This window comes from Lethenteron reissneri, chromosome 25 (assembly GCF_015708825.2).
Source record: "Lethenteron reissneri isolate LAM-NWPU_2019-01 chromosome 25, ASM1570882v1, whole genome shotgun sequence".
Taxonomy (NCBI): Eukaryota; Metazoa; Chordata; class Hyperoartia; order Petromyzontiformes; family Petromyzontidae; genus Lethenteron; species Lethenteron reissneri.
The window spans coordinates 10901342-10926591 of NC_083803.1; the positions used below are offsets into that span (position 1 = coordinate 10901342).

Consider the following 25250-nt stretch of genomic DNA (forward strand, 5'->3'; position numbering starts at 1 on the left):
CACGTGGTGTGCGCGGGGCCAATCGGCGAGTTTCGCGCCCAACTTCGCGAGAAGGAAGTCGGTTGGTGGAGGCGTAAATTTCGCGGGATTTCTGTTTTTATTTTTTGTTTTATTTCGCTTCAGTTTTTTTTCCGTCTCAAGCCGAAGCCAAAGGTGCGGGCGAACGTTGACGTAAAATAAGTAAATCATTTAAACGTTAAACCCACCCCACCACAACAACAACAGCGGTTGGGTACGAGAGCCGCGATTCCCGCCCTCGCGAGGCCTAGGCTAGTCGAGCGCGGCCCGTAAAGATTCAAAACGAGAGAGACCCGAGGCGGTTCGTAAACAAACGCGTTTAAGATCGTAACTTCTTACCACGTGCAATTCCACAGCCTTGTTTAAATATGACCGTCGGTGGGTGGCTGTCTGAAGCCGGTGTGCACGCAGAGCGTTACTGTTGTCGAGAGTCAACTCGGAGCGATTGTCGATGCCGAGGCGCGCGGAGTTTGCCTGGAGCCCCGCGGGGTTCAACTGGGGGGCCGTGGGGGGCCCTGCGGGGTTCAACTGCGGGCCCGTGGGGGGCCCTGCGGGGTTCAACTGGGGGGCCGTACGGGGCCGTTACTTGCGCGGCGTCTAAACGCACGGCAACAGCCGCCGCCACGCTCGTCTTAACTGGCGGCGACGTCACCGCAGCTCTTGTGCCAGGCTAGGTGCACGCCCAGCGCCTCCCTTAAGGGTTGAGAGCTCGGCTGGCAGGTCATGGGACAGAGCCAGGCGTTATCGGTCGACTGAGATGACTGGCGTATGTACTCTCCTGTGTTCCCGGCTATGCTAATTTACGTTCGTAGTTGTGAGCATCGCTCCTTTGTTTTTGTTGTAGGGCGAATAAACCACATTAGTCACGTCTCTTCTCCAGCCCGTGCCGCGTCCGTTTAGCACCTCTCTATCCGGCTAAACAAGCTGCTTTGTCATGCGATCCTTGTTGGATGAGATCACCGATAAAAATCTAAGATCTTTCAAGGATCTGTAAGCTCACAATCCAGTCTGGTAAAACCCAGGATGGGTCGTAGGTAGGCATGACAGCCTTAATTTAAACACACACGGACACACCCACCCACGTGCGTGACAGCTACTGCTCTTGATGGTGGTTACAAGTGTTCCCCGTGTGTGTGGTATAGAATGCGTGACAGGGCATCTTCGATTTGGAAGCAGTGTCCTTGTAAATTAACAGTACGCATATTAAGTGGTATACTTGGTCTGGACTTTCTCTCAATTCGGCCTAAACGATTACACCCGTTGCATGATAGTGTATTGGCAATAAAAGCATCACTGAAATAAATGTGTGCGCAGCGCTGCAGAGCCGTGCACGAACCATCTGGTGTGCCATGTAATATGCGCTTCCCAAATGAGGAAAATCGTTGGATATGTGCCCTCATGTGGAGGGCTTGTGCGGGAATGAATAAAGAGCGCGATGTTAAACATATCGGTATGCATATACTGTATATACATACCGTATTATTTAATCGATCGTTGTTAAGAAATTGGTTCGCTTAGTTGCTCAACGCTAAAAACAGCGTTTGGATTGATGCTGGCCGACCTAAACAATATTGTCGAAGCTTCTGGTTTATGGTTGAGTAATAAACTATCTTCAGTAAGTTTTACCTAACTTAATATTTGCACGTAAAACTTGTGGACAACACGGATTCATTACTGTCATTTGCTTTTTGTTAGCGCGCAGGAAAATGGTGCACAGCAAGTTCACGATAGGCGAGGAGGTGATGGCGCGCTGGCCCGGCAGCTGCATGTGGTATAAGGTGCAGGTGCTGTCCTACAGCGAAGGAAGTAGCATCTATAACGTCAAGTATGAGGACGGAACCGAGCTGGAGCTGGAGCCGAGCTCCATCAAGGTACCTGTGCTTCACAGCAGCCCTCCAATTTTAGTATGACAAGTTGGTGTTTCTTCCAGTGACTCTATCTCATGAGCAAATCACCCTGAGTGTACACAATTTCATCAGATCTCAAATACAGAGTCGATAGTGGGGTAAGCCACGTGGCAATTGGTCACGTTTACAAATACATCATCTATACGTGCCAAAGTATTGATTAAATTCTGACCAAGAAAGCTCACTGGTGTCTTAAGTCTTTGAATGACTGAATTTAACATCAAAATATGACGTTTCACTCAAACACATTTTTTGTCATCAGGTAATGAACCCAGATATCAAGTGCACTTCACTCGGAAATCGGGTTTAGCGATGGATTCTTGAGATGGGGTCACATTTAGACGCAATGTACAGTACTCTGAATCCGAACTGTCTTGCACTGAATCTGCATGTGTGAAGCATTGAGTATTACCTACCAGTATGCGTGTTTTCTTGGGTGCTTACATTTTTTTACAGGAAGGCAATGCTTGTGAATAAGAATTGGCCAAACATCCCAATGTGGGATCCTCAAGAAAGAGTCTTGATCCCCATCAAGGCTTTATTTCTAGGCCATCACTTTTAAGAGATTACATTTTTTTTAATTATCATGAGACGATTAAATTTCCATTCTGAACACTGGCATGAAGCCGTTTACCATTACCACAGCTGAGAATGTACTCAAGTCTGCATTTGGGGCACTTGTAGCATCTTATTCCCTGATATATGTGTTGGATGGTTCTATTAGTAGGGCTTCAATTGTCATTATAGTCATACTGTAAATGATTTCTATGCCCTCTTTAGTGGGGGCAAGTTTATACTCAAAGAGAATAATATGCATGAATGTGGTGCAGCATATTTAAAAATCACAAAAATACATATAATCTCGAATTTCGTAAAATAACATTTTCAAAATAGGAACCTGTGTGATCAAATCACCTGGAATGCAGCTGAGCTCGTCAAATATCTTAATTGAAGCAGGGTCTAGTCTAGATCGTGCTTGGTTGGCTATTCACTTTTCACACCAGGTTGTCGGCTGTGGAGCTATAACAATATACATTGTTGTAATGTACTTTCCACCTTCAATCTGCACAAATAATCCCCAAGACCCACATGTTGTTCGGAGGCCCTCATTCAATAGTGCATTGTCAAAACGGGTGTACATGTTTCGGTTTAAAACCAGCAAGCGAGCAAGTGATTAGATTTCTTTTGCGAATGTGCGTGCCTGTTGAGCAGAAGATCGGGTCGTTCCGTACACCCCGGAAGTCTCGCTCTCGCTCGCGCTCCAAGTCCCCGGGTCGGCGATCCAATTCGCCCGGGAGGCGATCCAATTCGCCCGGGAGGCGCCCCCGCGCTCGCTCCCCAATCCGTTCCCCCAAAGAGAACGATGAGGAAGCCAAGAGCAGCAGGGCCACCAAGCGAGAAGAGGAGCCCATCCAGACTACCACCAACCACACGGCCGTCAAGCAGGTAACGCAGGCAGGGTTTTGGCACTGCAACAAGGCGAAACTCTGTAAAAGAGTCGAAATTGGTTTTATAATAGAACACCGGTTATTTAGCCTGTAGGCATGTCACGAGTCGCCTCTGTGGTGATTTGATTCACGAATATTTTAACGTTGTGGTGAACTACAAAGGGGGTTGTGTGAACCGATAACTTGCAACATATAAAAAAAAATCCAAAGTAATCAAGTCTCGCGCACACCATTTACTCTTATCATAAGTGTAAGAATCGATTTTAATTAATAGGTCATTGCTCTGTTAACCACTGCGTTGGAAGTACTTTAAAATCACAGGCTGCAAATACTTTACTTGTATTTTAACAGACATTCTCTTTTTTCTAAAAGCAAGAATGTAATTTGTGATATTGAATGTTCCAATGATACTCATCACGGTTATTAAACGTAACACAATTAAGATACATTAAATTGTGTGGAAGATGCATTAATAAAAATGAGGCTGCGAGGTGGCCAGGAGATGGCAGTAAAGCAAATGTAATCGTGAACCTGTGTGTATGGAGCTTTATGTGTTACGCCCTTGTAACACATGGGTTTTTCTCGGCTATTCTGGTCTCCTCCAGCATGCCAAATGTTCAGGATTACCTAGGTAAACAAAGAGCGTTCTTATAATAGATCGATATGAAAGTGAAAGATGATCACTAAGCCGAAATAATGACAATATACAACATTTCAAATATATTGCAACAGTAAAGTAATCCCTCCAATACGGTGCATAAATTGTGAAGGTGGACAGAATGTTAGCAAAGTGTGATACTTGGAAAGTGATTTTCTTGTGTTCCTAGGCTATCACAAAAGTGAAGGAAATCAGCAAAGAAAACAATGGTGCGGAAACTGGGAAGCAAGCGGCCGTCATCGTGAAGGTGCGTGGTTTGCCTCTGCAGTGTGGTTTTGTCTCGTCAAAATGCCTTGGTCTTCGTTAGTGATTCCATTTGTACATCCTCTGTCTTCCTTGTATTGCTCAGTTAATTGTTAAAAAAACATGTCTCAAATGGCTATATTTTGGTGGTTTCATTTTGGAATTAATAAAAAAAATTAGAATAACATTGCTCATTTGTCTCGCACAATTTATAAACAATGTACATCAAGATGCTTCACACAACTAAAGGTTGGTGCTTCACACCTATACACATGCATGCACAGATACTGGGATATCTGCGCATGACATGGTGACGAGGTCATCGCTTTGGAACCCGCAGGGTAGAAACGTGCAAGCGCCTCGCCGGCATTGGAGCATCACGATCCCCGTGCGTGTGCCCCTCCTGCCTTTGGTCTCCTACTCAGGAAAAGGTGATGAATGAGGAAAAGGCGATGAAGGAGAAGAAGAAGATGGGTGCCGTGGCGAGCGAGAGCAGCCCGTTAGTCATTTACCGCCTCAGGAGTCGGCAGGGCATCAATCAGCCCAAGGAGACGCCCCCCGTGGAACTTCCCAAGTTGTCCTCAAAACCGGAAGAGATCTGCCCTGAGCCGGGGCTCGGGGTGACGTTCGGTAGGTCGGTGTCGCCTGCGGGGTGTTGCTGGCAGCGCTGCCGAGAGCAGCTGTGCTGAACCACTGTCGGTCTGGTGCCTAAGGCGGTGACTGCACCTGTGTAACTGGGTTCAAGTCCCTCACTGGTCACCGCTAGTTGGATGTACACATGCCTAATTTGGTAGGCATGGAACGATGTACCCCCCCCCCCCACTGATTCGATTAAGCGATTATCTCTCGTCTCATTTTTCCCATCTGTCTTTTTTTTCTGAATTTGTTTGGCTGTTTTGTGCATGCATGTCATTTGCTTATAAATCACTTACTGCTTCTTACTTGCACTATTTGATGTATGTATTGAGTAATAATTGATTTTAATGTATTGATTGTTGCATCTTTCCTTATCTACTAAATGGCTAAATGACATCGACCAACAACGGATATTTGCCTTCGGATTTGGTTCCTGACTGCAAAAAAAAGTAGAGGTGGGCCTTAAAAAATATTTTTTTGACATTCGGTCATGTTGCATAGGGATTATGAATCAATACATTATGGTTATTATACCAAATTAGTGATATTTGAAACCTGTAGATTACCGAGGGCAATATATTTAAGTTATTGCAATTTATTAAAAAAAAAAATTGTCATTTAGTCCTCCACTGTGGTCACTTCTTCCGTGAGGCCTCTCTTGGCCGATGGCAATGCATCCAGGGTGAAATAATATATCAGATTTCTATGCTAATGTTACATAACATCTAACAACAATGATAATAAATAATGTAAAATGCGTGGCTGCTGCTTGCACCAATCGCGATTCACTTGAATCCGTTGAGTGGCTTTGTTCCCCTTCTAAATGTTGAATCTGGCAGGGGTTTCACTCGCGAGCCTTGCTCGGGCTCTCTCCCCCGGTGACACCCGGCGGCTGTGTGTGGCTCGGCAGGCACGGCGCTGCTGCCGCTGGCTCTGCCGCTGGTGCTGCTCTACGTCCTGCATGTGTGCTGCTCGGACGGCTGCAGCCTGCTGTCCCCCCCCGCCCCGCCCCCGGGCCTGGCCTCGCTGTGGGACATGTGCACGTTGGTTCTCTGCCTTGGCTGGTGTCTCTTCCAGGCCCTGCTCTGCCGCCTGCCCCTTGGAAATGTATGTGCTCGCGAGCACTGTTTGGTGCTCAGGGAGCTGAGGGGTGGGGGGTCATGGATAATGGGGGTGCATGTGTCTCACCTTTACCTATTCAGGCGCTTTGCACAAAGCGGTTTTGGATTTAGAGTTGCAGTGTAACGGTTGTACTTGGTGTGATGAGTAAATGCACGTTCACCTACAGTTGCAATAAAGCTGCCAACTAGCGAAAATATTTGCAAGTTGAGCTCAGCTGTACATGGTTAATGTACGCAGCACACAGCCAAGACTCTCCAATGTGACTGTTTGTAAGGGTGAATGTGTCGTAAATTTGGAATCTGTCAATGTGAGGCTGAAGAAGCCAGTGTCCCAAGGGCCTTATTTGTCACCTGAACATGTGCAGTCCCTCGGCAGCATGATTGTCAATAAATAACTTTCTCAAATACATATACGACAACAACACAGCCACATAGATGTCTCTATATGTGTATGAAGTTTAAGCATTTAATTTAGCTGCATGTAAAATTTACATTTTATGCATGTTACCCTGGGTGTTTGAGTTGAGTGTGTATGCTGCAGGGGTGTTTATGTTTTTGTCATCACTTTGGCCAACTGTACACAAACTAAACCTTGTGGAATATGTGTCTTGACACTACAAGAGGATCCCCACTGATGGAAACAAATGCTAAAGACAGGTTGAATTGAGCCTGAGGTGGATGACCACTTCTGAGCTTGAAACATAACCACATTAACTGTGACATAGCCACATTTGACGATATGTTTACTGGATGCATTGCATTAACTGCCAGTAGTGAGACATTGTTTTGAATTAATGCAGTTGAGATTAAGCACGTGTGTGGCTTCTCACATTTGTCACTTTTATGGAGTCTCTGGATATTTTTACGTGCATAATTGGGCACATGGCAAGGCTGTTCAATTTTTCCGTGCGTCCCACTTCTCACATTAATAGCGACAGGGTTCTCTTATTGTGTTTGTAACAGATGGCTTTATTGCTTTTGAATTTTCAGGTCACGGAGAGGGTGCCACCAAACACGGAGCAGCGGTTGAAGTACAGGCTGAATGGTGAGTTTTGTGCGTCAGTGTCGGTTTTTTTCTGTGCTGCTTATGCAGACGTTTACTGTAAAGTGAGGAATGTCTCAAGTGGGGGGGGGGGGGGTAGGTTAGCAGCTGGTGGTGCTGCTTGGCAGCTCCACGGGAGACCCCGTGATGTTTGGTCTTCGCATGAGTAAGCCGATGCTCTGGCCAAATTTTCATGAAAATATATTTCCCGCAAATTACTTCAGAACGGCCGAGAACCTTCTTGTGGGATGCAGATCAATAGGCGGCAAGCTTGTGTTGTCACAATGTTTTTGGGAATGGCATGTTAAAGTTGAACACTTTGTAAATTAATTTATATTGCCACTCCGAAGGGAATTTCACAGTTGATTGGTTATTTCAGTTGGCATTCATGATAGTCTAGTCCAGTGATGAGTGGTATATTTTTTAATCAGAAAAATAATTTTTTAAACATGGACAAAATAAAGTAAATGTATGTTGAATAAATTATGTAATTTATTAAGTAACTTAAATCACCTGAACACGTGCTTGGGCCATGGCTCTGCCTGCCCATAATAAGTTTAAGCTACTGTGGAGATTCAGAGGTCAGAGAGCTGAGCTGGTACCCCTGAGATCTTAGATTGGAATCCAGGAAGTTACCTGAAATTAAACTGGGTTCTCAATCGTGAGTTGATGAGTTTATGGTTTTATTAACTGGACTTCCAGCTCTGAGATTCTAAATATTCGTTGCAATCGAACTTTACTTTCTCTGGCAGTTCACTTGAAAGGATCTCTGAGACAGCTTTGCAATATCCGCTTCTGTCGGCTATTCTCAATGGGAAAGGTCGCATTGCTTTGCTTAGAGTTCCCAATGGATACTTTGTCTTATGACATGATGCCAATTGCACATTTAAAATGAAATAAATATGAAGCTGCTGGCCTGCATATTAATGTCTCACTTGAGCATTGCTTCCACCACAGGGATCCACGCCCTGGTGTTGAGCATCGCAGCATTCAGCCTCGCCAAGTACAAGGAGGCCTACGTTGCCTTTGTTCACGACAAGTTCCTGCAGCTGGCCGTGTCGGCTGTGCTGCTTGCCTACCTGCTCTCCGCGTACCTGTTCGTGCGCGCACGTTGTGCCTCGCACATTGCTGTCGCCACTACCAGACGCCCCGGTGAGCACCCGCTGAAGCTGGTGTTAGCACACACCCAACCAAGACATCAAGTGAAACCCATGCACACTGTTTTAATGATAGAGCGGCAACAAGAGTGGCTAACGTGCCTGAAACAAAGCGCCTGGCTGTTGTACACAAAATTCATGCAAACTGTCTTTCTGCACCCGGGCAATCCTGCTGCATTAAATCCTGTTTTTTTATGTTACTCATAGACACGATTTATTTGTGATAAGTCACACAAAATATTTCAGTTAGAGCTCATTCAGCTTTTGGCCACTTTTATTTTTCCTCGACTTCTCACCACAGTCAAAAATATGGAACTCATCTGTAGTGATATTTTGTTTAAGAGGTGCCATGTAATGGTGATGATGAAGCACTTCATAAACGTCCACTTTATCAGGAAACATCTTTTACGACTTCTTCTTTGGACGCGAGCTGAATCCCCGGATTGGAAACATGGATCTCAAGAGTTTCTTTGAATTGCGGCCTGGATTTATTGGCTGGGTAAGTAAGTCTCTAACACTTTCTACTTTGTAGGATATTTCTGGGATGGGATTTTTCATTCGGTTAAAACTGCATGCTGGAAGTTTCATGTGAAGATGCCAGTGCACAGGGGAGTTTTTCTGTTAAGAGGCCATGTAAAGGTTTTTTCTGACTGCATGCTTGTGGATTACAGGCCATCATCAGCCTGGTCATGGTTCTTCAAGACCTCCAGAAGAATGAGGCGTTCTCGCCTGCCCTACTTCTCTACGTTGCCTTACAGTTCATCTATGTGGCTGACGTGTTGTGGAACGAGGTGAGCCAAAAAAGTTGGACTCATTAATTTAACCTCCTCCACTGCAATGGTTCATGAGGCCAGACCAGGTATTTCATTTGTTGGTAAAACCTGAGGTGGCATACATATACCAGTTCTAATTTCTTAATGTGGTCAACAATAAAATAATGTTATGATATCCACTTGAAATCATTCAGTTATCAAATAATTCATTCTAGTCCTATAAATACATAGGTACAACTAAAGTTATGCTACCGCAAATGATAACCAATTTCTGCTGAGGCCCATGAACGAAAACCTTCTCGCCTGCTGGAGCTGTTGCTATGCCTTTTTTCAGCGCAGGCCACATTGAGAATCTCTAGCGCCCTACGGGCCAAGAGTGCCACGTGGAAATCTAGTGACACGATGTCACGTGAGCGAGTAACGTCACATTCTTAAGCGTCGCGTGAGCGAGCGTGACATCACACTTGGGAATAGTTATTGCTAGCATGTTTGCAGTGAGCCGCCCACCCAGTTGTTTGCCGAGCATTCACCGACCTTCGGGCCTGTCACATCCACGTTGCAGGCCAGAAAGTTTTCACACCCCTTACAGAGTCCAAGTCCGGCTTTTAGGCAGCTTGCCAAAGATGATCATTTTTCCTCAGATATATACCTTCTATGTTCAGCTTCCCATAGGATTATATTAGGCTCGTCTTCTGAAAAGTATTGTAATTCACTGAGCCTTGTAGACTATTTCAAAAGCATCCTGATTCCGTTGCATGGCCAATTCTGTTTTTTATTATGTGACAATGACAAAGCGTGCTTGTTTATCCGTCATAAAATTGTAATATCAATACGTCTTCTAATGAAAGGAACTTAGAGGCATGATGATTACAAAGACACATGTTTGGCTGTGTGTATGCGGTTCGGACGGCAACAGGAGCGCAGTCTATCGACGGGCGACATCCCGCACAAACACTTTGGCTTCCTGCTGGCCTTTACCAACCTGGCGTGGATACCTTTTGCTTCGAGCCTGCCGGCCTACTACCTGGTACACCACCACCAGGAGCTCACCGCCTACTGGGCCGCAGCGATTTGCCTGCTGTACCGTACGTGCTGCCATCCTGTCCCACACAAGCACACGTATCACACATGTACCACTTGCAGCACGCACACGTGTACCATGCAAGACACGCGAACCACGCATAACATGCACACGTACCGCACACAACACGCACAGCACATGCGCATGTGCGGTGCAATTGTGCGTGCTATGTATGGTACATGTGTGTGTTGTGTCACACACCACACACCGCAGGGAAACTGGTTGCCCTGTAGTCCATCATTCAGCAAAAATCACAGCATAGACTACTGTGACATCAGCAGATTTAAGTCATTCTTGGGGAGGGGGACAGATTGGAGAATTACTGAAGGAAATACCCCCCATCTCTATGCTGTATATATGTTGAACTTCTTTCGCACCGTACGTAGCCAACCGTGCTAATCGATGCTCTTCAGGTTGTATTGTCAGGGATTGTGTTATTGTAGAAAGCTCACAGACCTGTTATTGGTTATCGTTGATGTAGTCTTACTTTGTAAAATATGGCATGTGGTAACCATGTGCTTAAATGTTATGATTGAACCAAAAGAGCACCTTTTTAAATTTATTGTTTTCTTATTTTCTTCAGATAAATATATCTTTTAGAAATGAAGTGTAAAAATAGGCTTCAGATATTCTTTTTTATATACTTAACTGTGCATTGAATTATTTTTTTTACATTTGATTTATACTTTTTTAATTGAAATACTTGGAATCTAAAGAGGCAAACTCCTGATTGGTTGACTTCCTTGTTTGTCTGCATAGTTGTGGGCTATGTCATCTCCCGGAGGGCGCACACGCAGAAGAATGCTCAGAGCGACAGTGCCGGAGATCGTAAGTAACCATCCCTGTTGGTCCTCATCATGAAGGTTCGCTGGGCATTGTTCAATGTTTTTTTGCAACTGATTTTCTGACTGGTCAAGGTTGTGAAATCAGCATTGTGGGGAGCGATAGTGTAGCGGTTATTGTGAATTGTTATACGTCTTGATCCACAGCTTGAAATCGGTTCCCATTGGCAACACCGAGTAGTGTGAGTGGCAGTTGTGTATCAGAGGCGCTGCCCTGTGTTTGCGAGACCGACACTGCTTGTGCTGCTTGTGTCGCAGGTGGGAAATCTGCTGACAGCCGGAGTTCACCGGTGCTGGGCTGGTGGAGCCGCCTGCGCCACCCGGAGCGTCTAGGCGAGCTCTTGATGTTGCTTGCATGGAGCCTGCCCTGCGGTAATGATCCTGCCACAGGGTCCCTTTACACGGGGATTATGACCGACCTTGTACGTTTATACATACGTGAACGTCAATGCAGTGTTTAATTTTCTGCCAGCAATTACTAAATTCGGTATTTGAAATACATTTTGCTGGCTGGGAGGAATGTATGGATGGGATGGTCATGTCCAAAGGGGTGCGGGTTTATAGTCTTTAATTTTTGAAAATATATGCCCCCTCTTTCAGTATAATACACTTGCCACTGCTTTGTACAATGCATTAAGATGAAGTTGCATTTCGATGTTGTATACATTTTAATTGTATTGTAAAGCAAATATCCATGCAAGGGCTAAAATTAATACCTGAGCCTTTGGTGGAAACTGTACACTCCTAAGGTGGCGGAAGGTCTTTATTCATGCTTTGATAAATAATTGGATTGCTGGTAACTAGTGCCAAATTGATATGTACACCCACATCACAATCGATGTAACAGTTGGCGCCTCGTAACTGGAGTCGATCCAATGAGACGTTATCGACGCACGCTTCAGAATTACGGTGCCTAGGGAGAGATTTTTGTGAAGGTATCTTGTAAATTTCCCCGTTATTGGCCTCGAGGCTGAGTGATGCCTTACCAAGTGCACGCGGTGTACTCGACTCCTCCAATGCAGCACATGGAGTAATGATTGTTTACAGCCCTTTGTCAATCCACTGGTGGGTGAAGGCCTCTGTGTGCCCTGTTGTTCATGAGGGCTGGTCAGTGGGTCGGTGAGTGGAGGAGGGTGCAAGAACAGTTCAGATATCACTCACCACTGATGTTAGCCGTGGGCAGAAATCAAAATCAGGTCGCCAGGTTCACAGTGCAGTGCGCTCACCACTGTGCTGCCCTTACACCTCGACATGGATATATTCAGCCAAAAGTGAGTGCCATTTGCAGTGTGGTATGTTCAACACCAGCACTGGGATGACAAAGGCAGCCAGACGTAACTAGTCACAATTGGGAAAGGGTTGCTTGTGTAATGCTGCTATTAATAAGCGATTCATTGTAAACCGGTACAAGGCCTGTTTTAACACCAGAGAATGTGGGATTTTATGCACATTGGGCCTTCCGGATGAACGTTTTCCAGCAGCGTTTGTGTCAGCAGGCAAACTATATATATAAAATTTACTCATCAGCAGTTTGTGGCCTTTTAAACAAGTGTTTCCAGGTTTGCCGGTGTTAAAGGTAAGGATCAACATCATGCGGGGGGCTAAGTTATACATAAAAACTCTACATTCTGTATTGTCCTTGATAGGCACTTGCTAATAGCACTTGTCTCAGTCTGTTCAGCTTAACGGAGGGATCCCTGTGTATGTGTATGTGCAAGCAGGCTTCAGCCACCCACTGCCATACGTCCCTGTCGCGTACTCCCTGGTGATGCTGCTGCATCGTGAGGCGTGGGGATGACCGCCAGGGCTGTCCCAGCTCTCCGTCCTGTGTATACTAACCTACTCCCCTTCGTCTGTGCGAGACAAACATACACCTGTGTGTAAGTGGGAATGTGCAGACATGTGTAGTGTCTGCACGAGAGCTTCTGAGGTTTTAAATTATCTTTCCGCTATTTAATGAGTGGCAAATATTCAGTGTTTTTTCAAAGTGTTGCCATTAAGGGTTGACGCATCCGCAATCAAAAGAGCTCTTGTAGACCCGTACCTGGGTTGCACGTCACAAGTTGTCCAACACAAGTTTTAAGATTTCTTAATGAGAAAAAGTATTTTCAAGTGGAATTCGGCGACACTGTAGTAGTGGGTCCAGTGAAATTGCAGCAGGGTGACACAAGTCACTGCTGGAGTCCTCAGACAACTCGCCTGAAAGTCACTTGCAATTTTTATAACAAAGTTTTTTATACTCATGTTGGACAGCCTGGGTAGGTTTTTTTGGATTGCGTCTTTTATATTTTTTTAAGTACGCAAGTATTGTCACTGATCTCAACTCGTTTCTGGCTTAGCAACACTCAAAACCTCTCGGATTTTTATTGCCTCTACTTTTTATAAACACAAAACATCAATTTACATCATCAAATTCACAACATACATTCCTGGAGGGTGCGTCCGTGTGCTACGAAGTGAAACAAATTTTTACTAGTTGCCTGTGATGAATTTCTCGCCAGTTTAGACCCAGTAGTCTGTGTTAATGTAGATTTAAATAACATTCACCCACTTTGTGTGTTACCCTTACCAGCTGAGTGCTGCAATTGCCATCACACATTCATTTTCCCCGCTGCCTATGCCATAGTAACCTTAGCTCGTGCAGACAAGTGCAGTCATTACTCATTATGCTTTTAAATGAAGAATGTGTGTTTTTGTTGCATTTCAGTGGAATTTGTATACAACTTGTTTACTTTTACGCAAGTATTGTACGTCGTATTTCTACGTGTTCTCTGCTGTACATTGAGCCCTTTGCTCTTTTATGGAGAGAAAAAAATACAAATGGATTGATGAACAAACATAAGCTTTCTGACATTGAGATGTGAAAGCTTGGCCTGGGTTTAAGAAACCTTGCGTCCCCAAGCGATCACAGGCTGAGATCAGCAGTTCCTAAAGGGGGCTCTTGGCGCGTTGATCTTCTCGCCATCCTAGCAAGGGTGATCCAAACTGGGCATGTAATTGAATCACTGGACGATGCGTTGATGAAAGTCAATTCTTGTCAAGATTGATGCATTCACGCATTGAATCGTTTTCCTTAATCAAATGTTGCTTCTGCATTTAATGTAAAGTTGCGTCCGATCTTCATTTTGTGTTCATGCCAGAGCAGACCGGTGAGGGTAGATAGACGAGACCAGACAAAAAGTGCCAACAAAAGGCAAAAAAATAGTGTAGAAGACATACAGTGCAAGCAGAAAAAATTGAGACAAACGGCTAGCAGATGTGTCAAGGCTGTACTCGTCTGAGTGTAGATGGGAAGGATACTGGGGGTATACTGTCGGTAGCTGTGCAGCATACTTTCAAAGTCACCAATGTTACTTGCACCCAATGTCAAGGTTGATTAGTAGTCTATAGTGTCCATTTCTGTCAGTTTAATTTCAAAAATGCGTTTACCAAATGTCCATAAAGACATTCACGATTATACGGGGAGAAAGAAATATTTGATTTAGGCCTTGAGTTGCCACACCTTATTCATGCCATGCATCACATTTCTACAGGGTTGAATCATTCCAGTCTGTAATTGGTCCTCAGTATCGATATTTTTGCTGAGAACAACAAAGCCTTAAACGAAAGGGACAATAGAGTAATACTCTGCCTTTTGTAATATAAAAACAATTAACCTTTTTGCGGTATGTGACACAATCGTTTTTCAATTCACATAACCATTGTTGATGAGCAGCCCCCTTTGGAATGCTACCTGTATGAAAAGCTTTATAAGGCAAAGGTGAAGCACGTTACGTGTCTATTCAGCGAGCCGTTTTTAATAAACCATGTTTTGACAAAAAAACACAAGGACATGTTCTTTGATTTATGCTCGGCGGGGTACACTGATGCTTTTTCAGAGGAGATGCACGGTCACCAACGCACATTGCATGGACCCTGGTGGCTGGGAAGCCCGCAGACGCGATGTCGGTTCCGACCCGGGAGATTGTTTGTGGATGCCGGTGCACGGGGAGGCGTCGTCTCATGGGCCCCTGTATGCGTGGTACATGGGGCCGGTTTAAACGGGATGCGTGATGCCGCACATTGATTGTCTATTGCTGTGGTGGCCTAGTTGAGATTTTCTCCGAAAGAAAACCCGTAGTACACATACAGACGCATTGACGTCTCTTCCAAACAGCCAAGTCCTCATGGCCAAGTGGTTTTCTGTTGATCAGTCACAGTACTTCTTTTCAAGCCCGCAAATGTCAAACGTCTCATCCGATTTTCAAACCCCACAAACCAGCAGACGCATTATCAAGATCATCAGACTTGTAAAGCTGGGCCAGATGTGGGGCTCTGGACTGAAGCTTGAGCAGCAGAGAGAGGAAGTTTGTGGTGAAACTGGCGGCCATCACGATTCCGCCCTCGCACGCCGGAGAGCTGCGTCTACGATCGCGGCAGTGCTGTTTCCGTGGTCTCCAATTGTGGCCGAGACCTTGGCCAGGAACTGGGAGCCGATCGCCTTCCCGCCCATGGGACCGCACACGGCCTGGGCCCAGTCCAGCGCTGGGAATGCATCGACCATCTCCTGCAACGGCAGGCACAGTGACAGTGCCCCCACGCCGAAGTCTTAACCAGCACGAAGCTCGGCAATATCTTCTGGCAAGGAGGTGTGACGCTGCGTTGATGCACCTATGCGTATTAATGTCAAAACGTGAATTTTATTATTTGCCTAATAATGTAGATGTTTGTAGGTAATGGGTTCACATGAACCCTGTGGGCACTCGTGACCACTGCATTCACCACATTGTTAAATAAGCTATTTAATTTAATAATACTGAATCAATTCATAAATCATAAGGGGTGGGGGGGGGGTGAATGATATTTTTAGTATAACGGTGTCATGAAAGTAATCTATAGCCATAAAAGTAAAATGGATTAACTCTCGTGTCCCAATGTGCGTCTCGCATGCCTGCCGTGTTTTCTACTGCCGAAGGCTGGCCGGACAGCTGTGTAGCAAAGAGGTACCTCATGGCTCCAGATTTAGGCAAAAATACCTTCTCAGGATATCTATTCTTGGCTGGCATGTACAGGCAGTTTACGTGGACATGGAATGCGACCGCATGTCAATGCCAGACCAAGGCTAAGATCAGTGGCGAGTAATATTGGAGCCTGTCCTGGGCACCCCCGCATGGAGAGGCCTTCATCCAGCAGTGGATTGAGAAAGTAATTAAAATCATTGTTCGTTATTATGTAATGCAATAACCCAGGGTTTCACGAGAGATTCCTCAACCCGATCTCAGGCGTTGAGCACTCACACTTTTGCTGCCCCAATGTTTGCCAAGTCAATAAAAGCATGTGTACCAAGTGCTGGGCTGAGAATGAGACTCTAAAAGTGTCCCGGTTGCCGCTCCACTGATCCAGAACCCCCCCCCCCCCCCCCCCCCGTGGCCGCGGGTCATTCGCTGGCGACGCTCACCTTTGGCACCTGACAGGCGCACAGGAGCTGCCCGCCGGGCTGAATGCTCATCAGCAGGACGCGGGCGTCAGGCACCGCCCTGCTCAGTTCGTTCACCGTCCTCACCAGCACCTGCATAGAACCACGCGTGAGAGTGCGCTTGTTCAGTCGGCATGTGTTCCTTGATGCTCCCCAATCCACCCATCCCACCACGCAATTCATTGAATTGTCAACTTAATTTCAGAGTCCATTGTCTCTGTACATGGCGGTGATTGTCGATATTCTTGGGTCTTTCGGTAAAGTCACGTAGATAGGTGAAAAGAAAATAACAAAAAACTACGTTTCGATCACAACACAAGCGGTCGCCTCTAGTGGTGTCAGGGGGTTGCGTGAATCGATTCCAACGCACTGTATATGGATTGAAAATAATTGATTCTCGCGCGCACAATCGGCATTGTGAGCCGTGTAGCTGACGAATCAACGCGTCGTTGCGTGCCCATTAACCACTGCATATGCAGTTGTGTGAAACGCAAGCTGAAAATACTCCCTTCATTACCCAACGCTCCCTTATCACGATAGTCACGTGTTGGATTGCGATATTAATCGATGCATGGCAATCTGCTTATCGTGCAGTGCATCAAGGGCGTTGGCAGCCGGCAGACAGTGCGGGGCCACTGCCCGTCGTGGCGGGCGCTCTGTGCACAATCTGTGACACCGAGCTGGAATTGCGCGAGCACCGATGCCACCACGCGGTCGCTCATTCTGTAATTACCGACAGGTTTTCCGCCTCCATCACGTCCACGATGAGCGTCTCGTTCGCGTGTTTCTCCGCCAGCGTCTCGGCGGCTTTCTCGGCCTGAACTCAGCGCACGGCATAGAGCGGAATTTGATCAAAAATGCATTTGTACAGTCGACAACATCCTCACATCTACGGTACCCTTAACCTTCAATCGTCGATTTCTTTCCTCCCTGCACTGGCTCCCTGTAGAGTACAGAATCCACTTGAAGATTCTTCTTCTCGTGTTAAAGGCCTTGAATGAGTTGGCTACTAAATGACTCACCGATCTGCTTCAGTTTTATATTGCACTGCAAAAAACTTAGATCTGCTGATTCTGATCGACTCATTCAATATTCAAAAGACAAGACTTTGTTCTATGGGAGACGGAGCTTTTTGGAGCCACATGCTCCGCGATCGTGGAATTCCTTTCCTCTTCAGTCCATTCGGGAATCTGAATCTGTTACACTTTTAAATCGTGTCTTAAAATTCACCTCCTTTTACAACATGCTTTCTCCATAACTTAAGCTTCATGTAAAGCGCTTTGAGGCCGTGTGAGAATTGTGCTTTAGATAATCGAGTTTATTATTATTATTGTTACCAGAGAGGTCCTGAGCTTGCGGACCGCTGTGTTGGCCTTGCGTTGCATGGTCTTGAGCATTTGCTGCAGCTCTTTCCGCTGCCACTGAGGCATCACCGCTCTGTCCACAACCTGTGGAGGTCGGCGAAAAGGAGACATGAACTCAACGTGTCACCAGTGCCCGCCGCCCTGTGCGTATCCCTGTTGACATCTTAGTGTAGATAAAGCAGCTATAGATCTTTCAATGAGCCGGCGTGTTACTCGAGCGGGCAAACTGGGTGATAAACAAGTCAAATTTTGTCGACTGAGTCGCTCTTAAATATTTAATGCTACGCTTTGTAAACAAACTTGTGTCAGCAATAAGGAAGCTGAATGTTAACTAGAAAAAGTGTTGCGCATACAGAGCTGCATACACATCCCAAACTCCACTGTTCAAGTCCCATGATGATGCACGTTTCCATTCCCCCTCCCCGCCCAAATCATCAGACGCTTTAAAAAATTTTACCAAAACATTCACCAACTTGGTTGTCGTAAAACGACTCTAGTAATCGAGCTGCATTGGAGGCGAGGTGACGGCGGAGCGAGACCCACGTCGGTGAGCTGGCCCACTTCCTTGGAGAGGCCCAGCAGACGAGGGAGCGAGGCCGCACCGTGGGCCACCCGCTCGCCCAGCGAGTCCGCCTGCTGCGCCAGCGCCTCTCCCGTCCGGCGAGCCTTCGCGCACACGTGCAAAGGACAAGGATCCCCCGTATAGCCTTGACAGGCGGCTGGAGCAAGTGCTGTTATGAAGGCCGGCACAGGAGGGGGGTGGGGTGGCCAGCACCAAGCCCCGTCTGCCTTTGTCTGCACAGTGGCAATGTTTACACACTGCACCAGCTACTCATTTGAGGCAAAGTCGACCTAGGGTAGGCCCAGGACTGGTTTAGATAATTGTCACTGGTGTTGGCCGTAAGCAGAAATCAAACCCGGGCAACTAGCACGCTAACTGCTACACTACCACGTACACGCACGTGTACACACACGAGTTGGTCTTGGCCCAGTCACCAATGACTGCACACACAAAGCTCAACCATATTACATATCATTTTCCCCTAAATTCTGAAAATTGCAGCTTAGAACAAAACAAATGTTGGTTTGATTGGCACGTTGGGCAAAATAAAATGTGTGCTCCTAGTGTGGATAAGGGTTCCCTTGCAGATAAATGACATCTTATTTTGACACAAGGTGGTTCACTGCACGCTCATATGATCACCAATAGCACAATTGTAATGTAATGAAAAAAAGATTCAGAACATGCAATTAACATCTACCAGTCCTGCACTATGAAGGTTTTGATTGTGAATGTTTTCAATCACCAAACGTCCGAGGATTGGAGACCTTCACAATGCTGCGTAGTTCCGTGGTGTGTTGACTTCTTGTTGTCCTTCCCCCACACCTTCGATAAGCACGGTTGGCTACGTACGGTGCCAACGAAGTTCAACATACAATACCTGTTTGCCCGATCGCGAGCAGCCATCGCGGGCACGGGGTGATCTCTCCCCCGTGTGCCCTGAAGGCCTCACCCGATCTCACCTCGCGAGCCTCCCGGTCCGTGACGGCTACGACGCGGCTCAGCCCCTTGACCATTGCTCGCTCAGACACGATCACGAAATCCTCGATGAGCCCCGTCCGCTGTAGGTGACTGAGTTTGAGGGTCAGGCGGGGAGGGGGGGGGGGGGCAGGTGGGGGGGGGGAGCCACAAACGACAGGTGCAAGGTCACATGACACGACAGTCTTGACCATTTTAGCAACTTGTACCGGTGGGTGGCCAATAGAGATGTACCAATGCATGGATGAATAGTTTCATAGGCTCGTGATACTTGCATAAATCACATTTGTAAGAATCGATATTTTCAATCAGAGTGATTTGTAATGGGATCATGCGACCCCTCTGACGGCTAAGATCCACTACACTCACCGGAAGAATAAAACCCGATTTGTGAATCAACTCATGATGCCAAATTATGACTGAATCAAAGCAGAAGCATGAATCGTCTGACCTCGAGTGTCCAAATAAAGCATTTGGAAACTTGGAACCCACGAATCACTACAGCAAAGTCTCATCAGGAGCACAAGCCACGCGAGCGGTGAGAAGTTTGGCGTGGCGGCAGTGGCGGCGGTGGCGGCGGTGGCGGCGGCGGCGGTGTACGTACGTGCCGCAGCAGAGTTCCACGGAGCCAGCGCCGTCCGTGTGTTGCTGCTGTCGAAGCAGCTGCTCGGCGGGAGTCCCCACTGACACCACGCGCACCTCCTCCGGGTAGTCCTGCGCACCGCAGCGCACAACTCCATTCTTCTCCGCTGCCCTCCACCCTTTCGTCCGTCTCTCTCCACAACTCGAAGCCTCCCTTCAGTTCGCTCATTCCGTACAACCGGTGAGTTTACCACGACAGATAAATAGCACGAGGTGGTTGGATGACGAGAGCAACGAGGTGGTCTCATCAGACTCGTCGCTGGATGAGCGCTGAAGCCCGAGTGAGGCCGGACAGGGCTGTACACCCAGATCATTGGGGGTGTGTGACCACTCACGGACGCGAGCTTCTCATTGTTCAAAACATGAATTAGCGCCCCCCCAACTGATTGAAATACTGACAGTGGGGCTACACCCAGTGCGGCGTATGAGAGACAGCAGCTCCATAGCAAGATTTGAGGCAGGCAGGCAGTCACTTGACATGGCTACCGCCTGCTACTGCCGCTAATGCTGAGGGCCACGCATTGGTCTTTGTAAGACGCGAGTAGCCCTAGGAACATGGCTCGTCGTGTTAGATTATGAAGAACGTCTACAGATTATGAAGCTTTCGTTAAAAGAGACGTAGTCTAAAGAGACATGAACGTTGGGAAATAATGTACACTGGCTTCCTGTAAGCTTTGCACATCCTGTATTTGGACGAGTAAGGCGAGAGCACTGAATCTCTATCGGGTATGGAAAACTGCAGTGGCCCTCGGAGGAAATGTGAAACGGGATTTATTTTGACATAAAGCATTGGGGTGAAATAGGGCAATCAGAACATCAGTGTTAATAGGGTGACGCATCCGCTAAGAATAAAGCTATCGTCCTATACGAGGCAACTAGTGCTGTGCCCTGCCGCTGTGTTGTGCCCAGATGCGTGTGTGAGTGCTGCTGTGATCCTCTTTTGGTGAGGAGCCAAGTGCATCCATCGGACAATGGAAAAACATAGGAGAACTGGATGTTGCTTCAGCTTCGACTGGAGCTGAGACGATGATCGCTTTGTCTCGAGAGAAGACGGAAGTGAGCAAGGGTGACACTCCTCATACACTCCACCCACAAATTACAGCCAGCCAACTGGCACATGAGCAAGGGGTTAAAAAAAACTCCCTCGAAGCGCCAATTACCAATCTGAATTTCCACTGTGGCTCTATTTCTAAGTTTACAATTCGGCAATGACACCGACAATTACCAATCGAAGGGCGACTAGGCCGAGGTACCCGACCTGCCCACCCACGGACAGAATACCGGACGGACGTCCACCCAACTCCGCTCGTCCACCACAAGAGGCCAAAGGGCAGCTTCCTAAAACGATGAGGCAGGGATTGACGTGTCCACCCGTGCGGTCGCGCGTGCCTCGTCCACGCAGCGCAGGTGCGGAATGCGGCGGGCTGAGGCCAGCGGGGCCTCCGCCACGAACACCCTCTCGTCGGCCGACACGAGGCGGCAGACGGCCGCCTCCACGGAGCGGAGCTGGTCCACCGACACGGGCGTCTGAGAACGCGCACGTGGCGGCGGGGGGAGGGGGGACACACGGCCAAACACGCGGCACCAACCAGTTGCAGAAGGCACGGGAAGAATGGCAACGCGCGGGCGCTCGCTCGGCTGAGCTGCTGGTGACTGGGCGGAATGTACGGCGGGTGAGCAGGTGACGAAACCAATGGAAAAGGTCGTGTGGGGTTAATGTGCTCGTGTTTGTGCGTGTGTGGGGTAGTGGTAAGTGCTCGCTAGCAGCACTTGCCCAACAGTCTGTTCAGGATATATGGGGGGTCTTTGTCTTTGGGGAGCGGTAGTGTCTCGGTTAGCGTACTGCACCATCAACTCGGCAACCCGAGTTCAATCTCGCTCATGGCCAACACCGGTGACGATGAACTGAACCTATCTTGGGCCTCGCCTAGGTTGACTCAGCCTTAAAGGAATACCTGGTGCGATGTAAACATAGACCACTAGGGAGTTAAAAGCAGCCGGGCACGGTGCTGGCCACCCACTCTTTCGTGTTCCATGGTGGCTTTGATAGGTGTTCGCTAACAGCACTTGCCCTAACAGTCTGCTACAGCTATATGGGATATCTTTGTGTGTATATCACAATGGAAGTGGAATTCGGTAAATGTAACATGACCCTCGACTTCTCTTCGCATGCTCTCTACTCTTGGAACCCAAGGTTTTCTGTGACAAGTCTGTCGACATCCACTCAATGGGAGGTCTGCTTGCTCCTGGTCTATTGCTGCCCCTTCTGAGAGAATGCCCTCCCCTAAGGGCCACCGAAGCTGTCAGCTCCCTGTTACAGTCCAGGCGTAAGTCCTTCCTCTTCTCTTCTGCCCATGACTGTCTCCTATCAAGGTAGCATCTTAAATATTAAACAAACATATCTCCATGGATTTGGTGGTTTCCCCACGATGTGCATGTCCCGCTTGTTGTACAGCATATTAAACATTAAACAAAATATCTCCATGGATTTTGGTGGTTTCCTCACGATGTGCACGTCCTGCTTGGTGTACAGCATCTTAAATATTAAACAAATATATCTCCATGAATTTTGTTGTACAGCACCTGAAAGTACACCTGCAGCCAAACACTCTAAACAGGTTTCTAATTGCGGAGGGAAAAACCGGAGGACCCGTGGAAAAATCCACGCGACCACGGGGAGAAAGAGAGAGAGCATGCAAACTCCAAATATACAGCAGGCGTAGGGTCGGTATCGAACCCACGACCCCCTGTAAACCAGGCGAGGTAGGTAACATCTTGCCACCGCGGCGCCGCAACGCCGGCCCGACTGCCAGCGAGCGTGTCTCACCCTGGTGGAGAAGTCGAAGCGGAGGCGGTCGGCCGCCACGTGGGAGCCCCTCTGCTGCGTCGCGTTGCCCAGGACGTCGCGCAGGGCCTGGCTTAGGAGGTGCGTGGCCGTGTGCTTGATCATGCAGCCCAGGCGGCGCTCCTAAGGACACAGCGATGCGGATGTCGGCACCGGCGCTCGACCAGACGCCGGCGCAGCCACCAACCGCTCGGTCCGGAACGATTCACGGCGCGGCGATTCGATGAAGTGTCACGATTTGCGTTTGCAATTTATTACACAAGTCAATTTTATTGCCACGGTTTTATCCTCTCAACGATTTTCTTTTTCTACTTTTTCATCTCATTTGGAGATTTCTTGGTTCCGTGAGTCTGAATGTAACACTGCCATATAATTTGTGTAAATTTTAAATTATTTTCACGGGCACGTAGGGGGGGCAGAAGAACCGTAAACCACTAGTCGAGCCTGAGGCCCCAGAAACAATTCACGTGTGGGAAATGACTCGGTGAGTAACGATTAAATGAATCTATAAAACCATATTTGTATTTTACCAGGTAATGCCCACTGAGCGATATAGCTCTTTTTCAGAAACGACCTGGCCACAAATGACAGCTTATAATATAGAAATGTATAGCAGCCAAATAATATAGCAGCCAAATAAATGCAAGTTTATAAATCTGGAGGGAAAACCAGAGGGCCGGAGAAGAATCCAAGCGACCACAAGAGAACATGCAAACTCCAAATATACAGGCGTCAGGGTCGGGATCGAAACCCACGATCTCCTGCATACCAGGTGAGGTAGTAACTATTTAGCCACCGTGGTGCCCCTCAATTCGTCTCGATTCGTCGAGCAAGTTCACGATACGCGTACAGTACTTTGGGATAATTCAAAGTTCTGACCAGATGAGTTCATATCCCATTTACCATACTGCCATCTCCTGGCCATCACGCAGCCCAGCAGATTAGGAACTTCCACATCGAACACGATCCGTTTGCCTTTAAAACGCTGGGTCGCAGGAGTGCGTCACCACACCAGATTTAGTTGTATTCCTATTCCATAGACATAACAAAAACGATTGCGTGTACAAATGCTGGCCACGGCATACGCTGTAATAAACAAGCGCGATTCGACCGGGGTTTTGCGACGTGTTTAAATGCGGTAGCATCTCAGACCTCGTTGATGGCGAGGAGCAGCCGGTCCCCGACGCGGACGGTGTCACGTGTGACGACGTGGTGCAGCACGAACCCCCCGCACACCTGCACGTCCTCTACCATGGCCACGATGTCCTGCGACAACACGAGCGGGGCGCAACCCAGTAAAACACGGAACGACGTCGGGCCGACGTCGGGCCCAAGTCGGGCCGACGTAGGGCTGGCGTCGGTTCGACGGTTGCAACCGCATGCTGACGCCGGCCCCTCTCGTCTCTTGGCCGAATGCCCCGCCCGTAGCCCGCACCTGCTGCCCGGCGGCGTCGACCGCGAGCAAGACGCCGGTGTCGCCGTCCTGGCCGCCCTGCTCGCTGTAGAAGCAGGTCGCGTCGAGCACGAGGCTGCAGCGTTCTCCGGCCCCCACGACGTCGCTCAGACCCGGCCGGCGCCACACGGCCACGACCCGCGCCGAGCACCGGGCAAACTCTGCACCGCGACAGACGCCGACGCCACGGCCGCGACCACGGGCGTCACTTTGAGACTCGTGCACCTGTGTCCGCGCTGCTGTGTCTGGCGTGGTTATACCGTAGGCTTTAGAACCACTAAGCCAGGGTTCTTCAATTGGCGCCCTTCAGCCCAGATGTGACCTACGGGCCTGGCAGTGGCGCGCAAACAGATGCGGCTCGCCGAGACGTAGCCATACAGATGAGACACAAGGTACCACTTTACAATCACATTTGCGGACGCCGTGATGCCGTGCGACCCCGTGTGTTCCGTGAGTACCACGTGCACCTCGGGGGCCATCGTACCGTATCGGCCGTCGGGGCGCAGCTCGTACGCGTACTTGGCGGCGTCGTCGGTGGCGGGGACACCTCTGCTGCGCAGCTCGTCCAGTGCGTGCACGTCCAGCAGGAGAGACTCTCGCCCGGGGGCCTCTCCCTTCTCCCCCTCCTGCTTCTGCTGCTGCGCTCTCCTCAGCTGCATGCACCACACGCGCGCGTCGAGACGGCGTGTGTCGGCGTGCGCTGCCGAGTTGTGTACACGTGTACACGTGTACACACGCGTCAGTGTGCGTGCGTTTTCGCCCGTGTGTGTGGACGTGAGTGCAGTAGGTGCACGTGTCTGCGTGGGTGTAGATTTCACAATGAGCAGAACGCCAGGTGCCTACACCACAGCCAAGTGGTAGTGAGGAATGCGGGTGGTGCATCTGCCAGTCACCATGATCGGTCAACCGAAAGCAAGAGGGCCTATTCCGTCAACTGCCAATGAGCCTTCAACACTTCACGTGGCCTCATAGTACACCTAGCCTGGCGCAAGCGCTGTGGTGACATCACCACTACTTAGTGGCGA

General features: G+C 48.2%; 2 protein-coding genes across 5 annotated transcripts in view; one reads left to right on the forward strand and one right to left on the reverse strand.

Annotated features, from left to right (window-relative positions):
- Nucleotides 1-14106, forward strand: LOC133347208 (delta(14)-sterol reductase LBR-like). 4 transcript variants are annotated; one of them, XM_061559294.1, is made up of 14 exons: nucleotides 1-153; nucleotides 1714-1889; nucleotides 3138-3371; nucleotides 4201-4278; nucleotides 4700-4904; nucleotides 5821-6017; nucleotides 7022-7076; nucleotides 8031-8225; nucleotides 8626-8729; nucleotides 8902-9021; nucleotides 9920-10088; nucleotides 10844-10912; nucleotides 11185-11298; nucleotides 12648-14106. In XM_061559294.1, the coding sequence occupies exons 2-14, from the start codon at nucleotides 1725-1727 to the stop codon at nucleotides 12722-12724; spliced, it is 1782 nt and encodes a 593-aa protein (XP_061415278.1). In that variant the 5' UTR covers nucleotides 1-153; nucleotides 1714-1724; the 3' UTR covers nucleotides 12725-14106. The 4 variants fall into 4 exon arrangements, with proteins under 4 accessions (XP_061415278.1, XP_061415280.1, XP_061415279.1 ...); XM_061559296.1 differs by having other exon boundaries at nucleotides 25-153; nucleotides 1721-1889; XM_061559295.1 differs by having other exon boundaries at nucleotides 27-180.
- The window catches only part of AARS2 (alanyl-tRNA synthetase 2, mitochondrial), a 20848-nt gene continuing 8884 nt past the window's right edge, over nucleotides 13287-25250 (reverse strand). Inside the window, exons 11-22 of the mRNA XM_061559282.1 lie at nucleotides 24710-24878; nucleotides 24208-24386; nucleotides 23925-24038; nucleotides 22755-22895; nucleotides 21317-21454; nucleotides 19890-19999; nucleotides 19270-19378; nucleotides 18289-18411; nucleotides 17719-17829; nucleotides 17115-17198; nucleotides 16364-16474; nucleotides 13287-15472 (exon numbers count right to left, since the gene is read on the reverse strand). Coding sequence (XP_061415266.1) covers nucleotides 15296-15472; nucleotides 16364-16474; nucleotides 17115-17198; nucleotides 17719-17829; nucleotides 18289-18411; nucleotides 19270-19378; nucleotides 19890-19999; nucleotides 21317-21454; nucleotides 22755-22895; nucleotides 23925-24038; nucleotides 24208-24386; nucleotides 24710-24878 — 1566 coding nt within the window. The 3' untranslated portion in view covers nucleotides 13287-15295. The remainder of the gene's footprint in view (nucleotides 15473-16363; nucleotides 16475-17114; nucleotides 17199-17718; nucleotides 17830-18288; nucleotides 18412-19269; nucleotides 19379-19889; nucleotides 20000-21316; nucleotides 21455-22754; nucleotides 22896-23924; nucleotides 24039-24207; nucleotides 24387-24709; nucleotides 24879-25250) is intronic.

Excerpts from the sequence above, each read along its gene's own strand:
- LOC133347208 (XM_061559294.1), top strand. The coding sequence starts at position 1,725 with ATGGTGCACAGCAAGTTCACGATAGGCGAGGAGGTGATGGCGCGCTGG. Across the intron at positions 4,279-4,699 it reads AAGCGGCCGTCATCGTGAAG|GAAAAGGTGATGAATGAGGA; the intron begins GTGCGTGGTTTG and ends TCTCCTACTCAG. Across the intron at positions 7,077-8,030 it reads GTTGAAGTACAGGCTGAATG|GGATCCACGCCCTGGTGTTG; the intron begins GTGAGTTTTGTG and ends CTTCCACCACAG.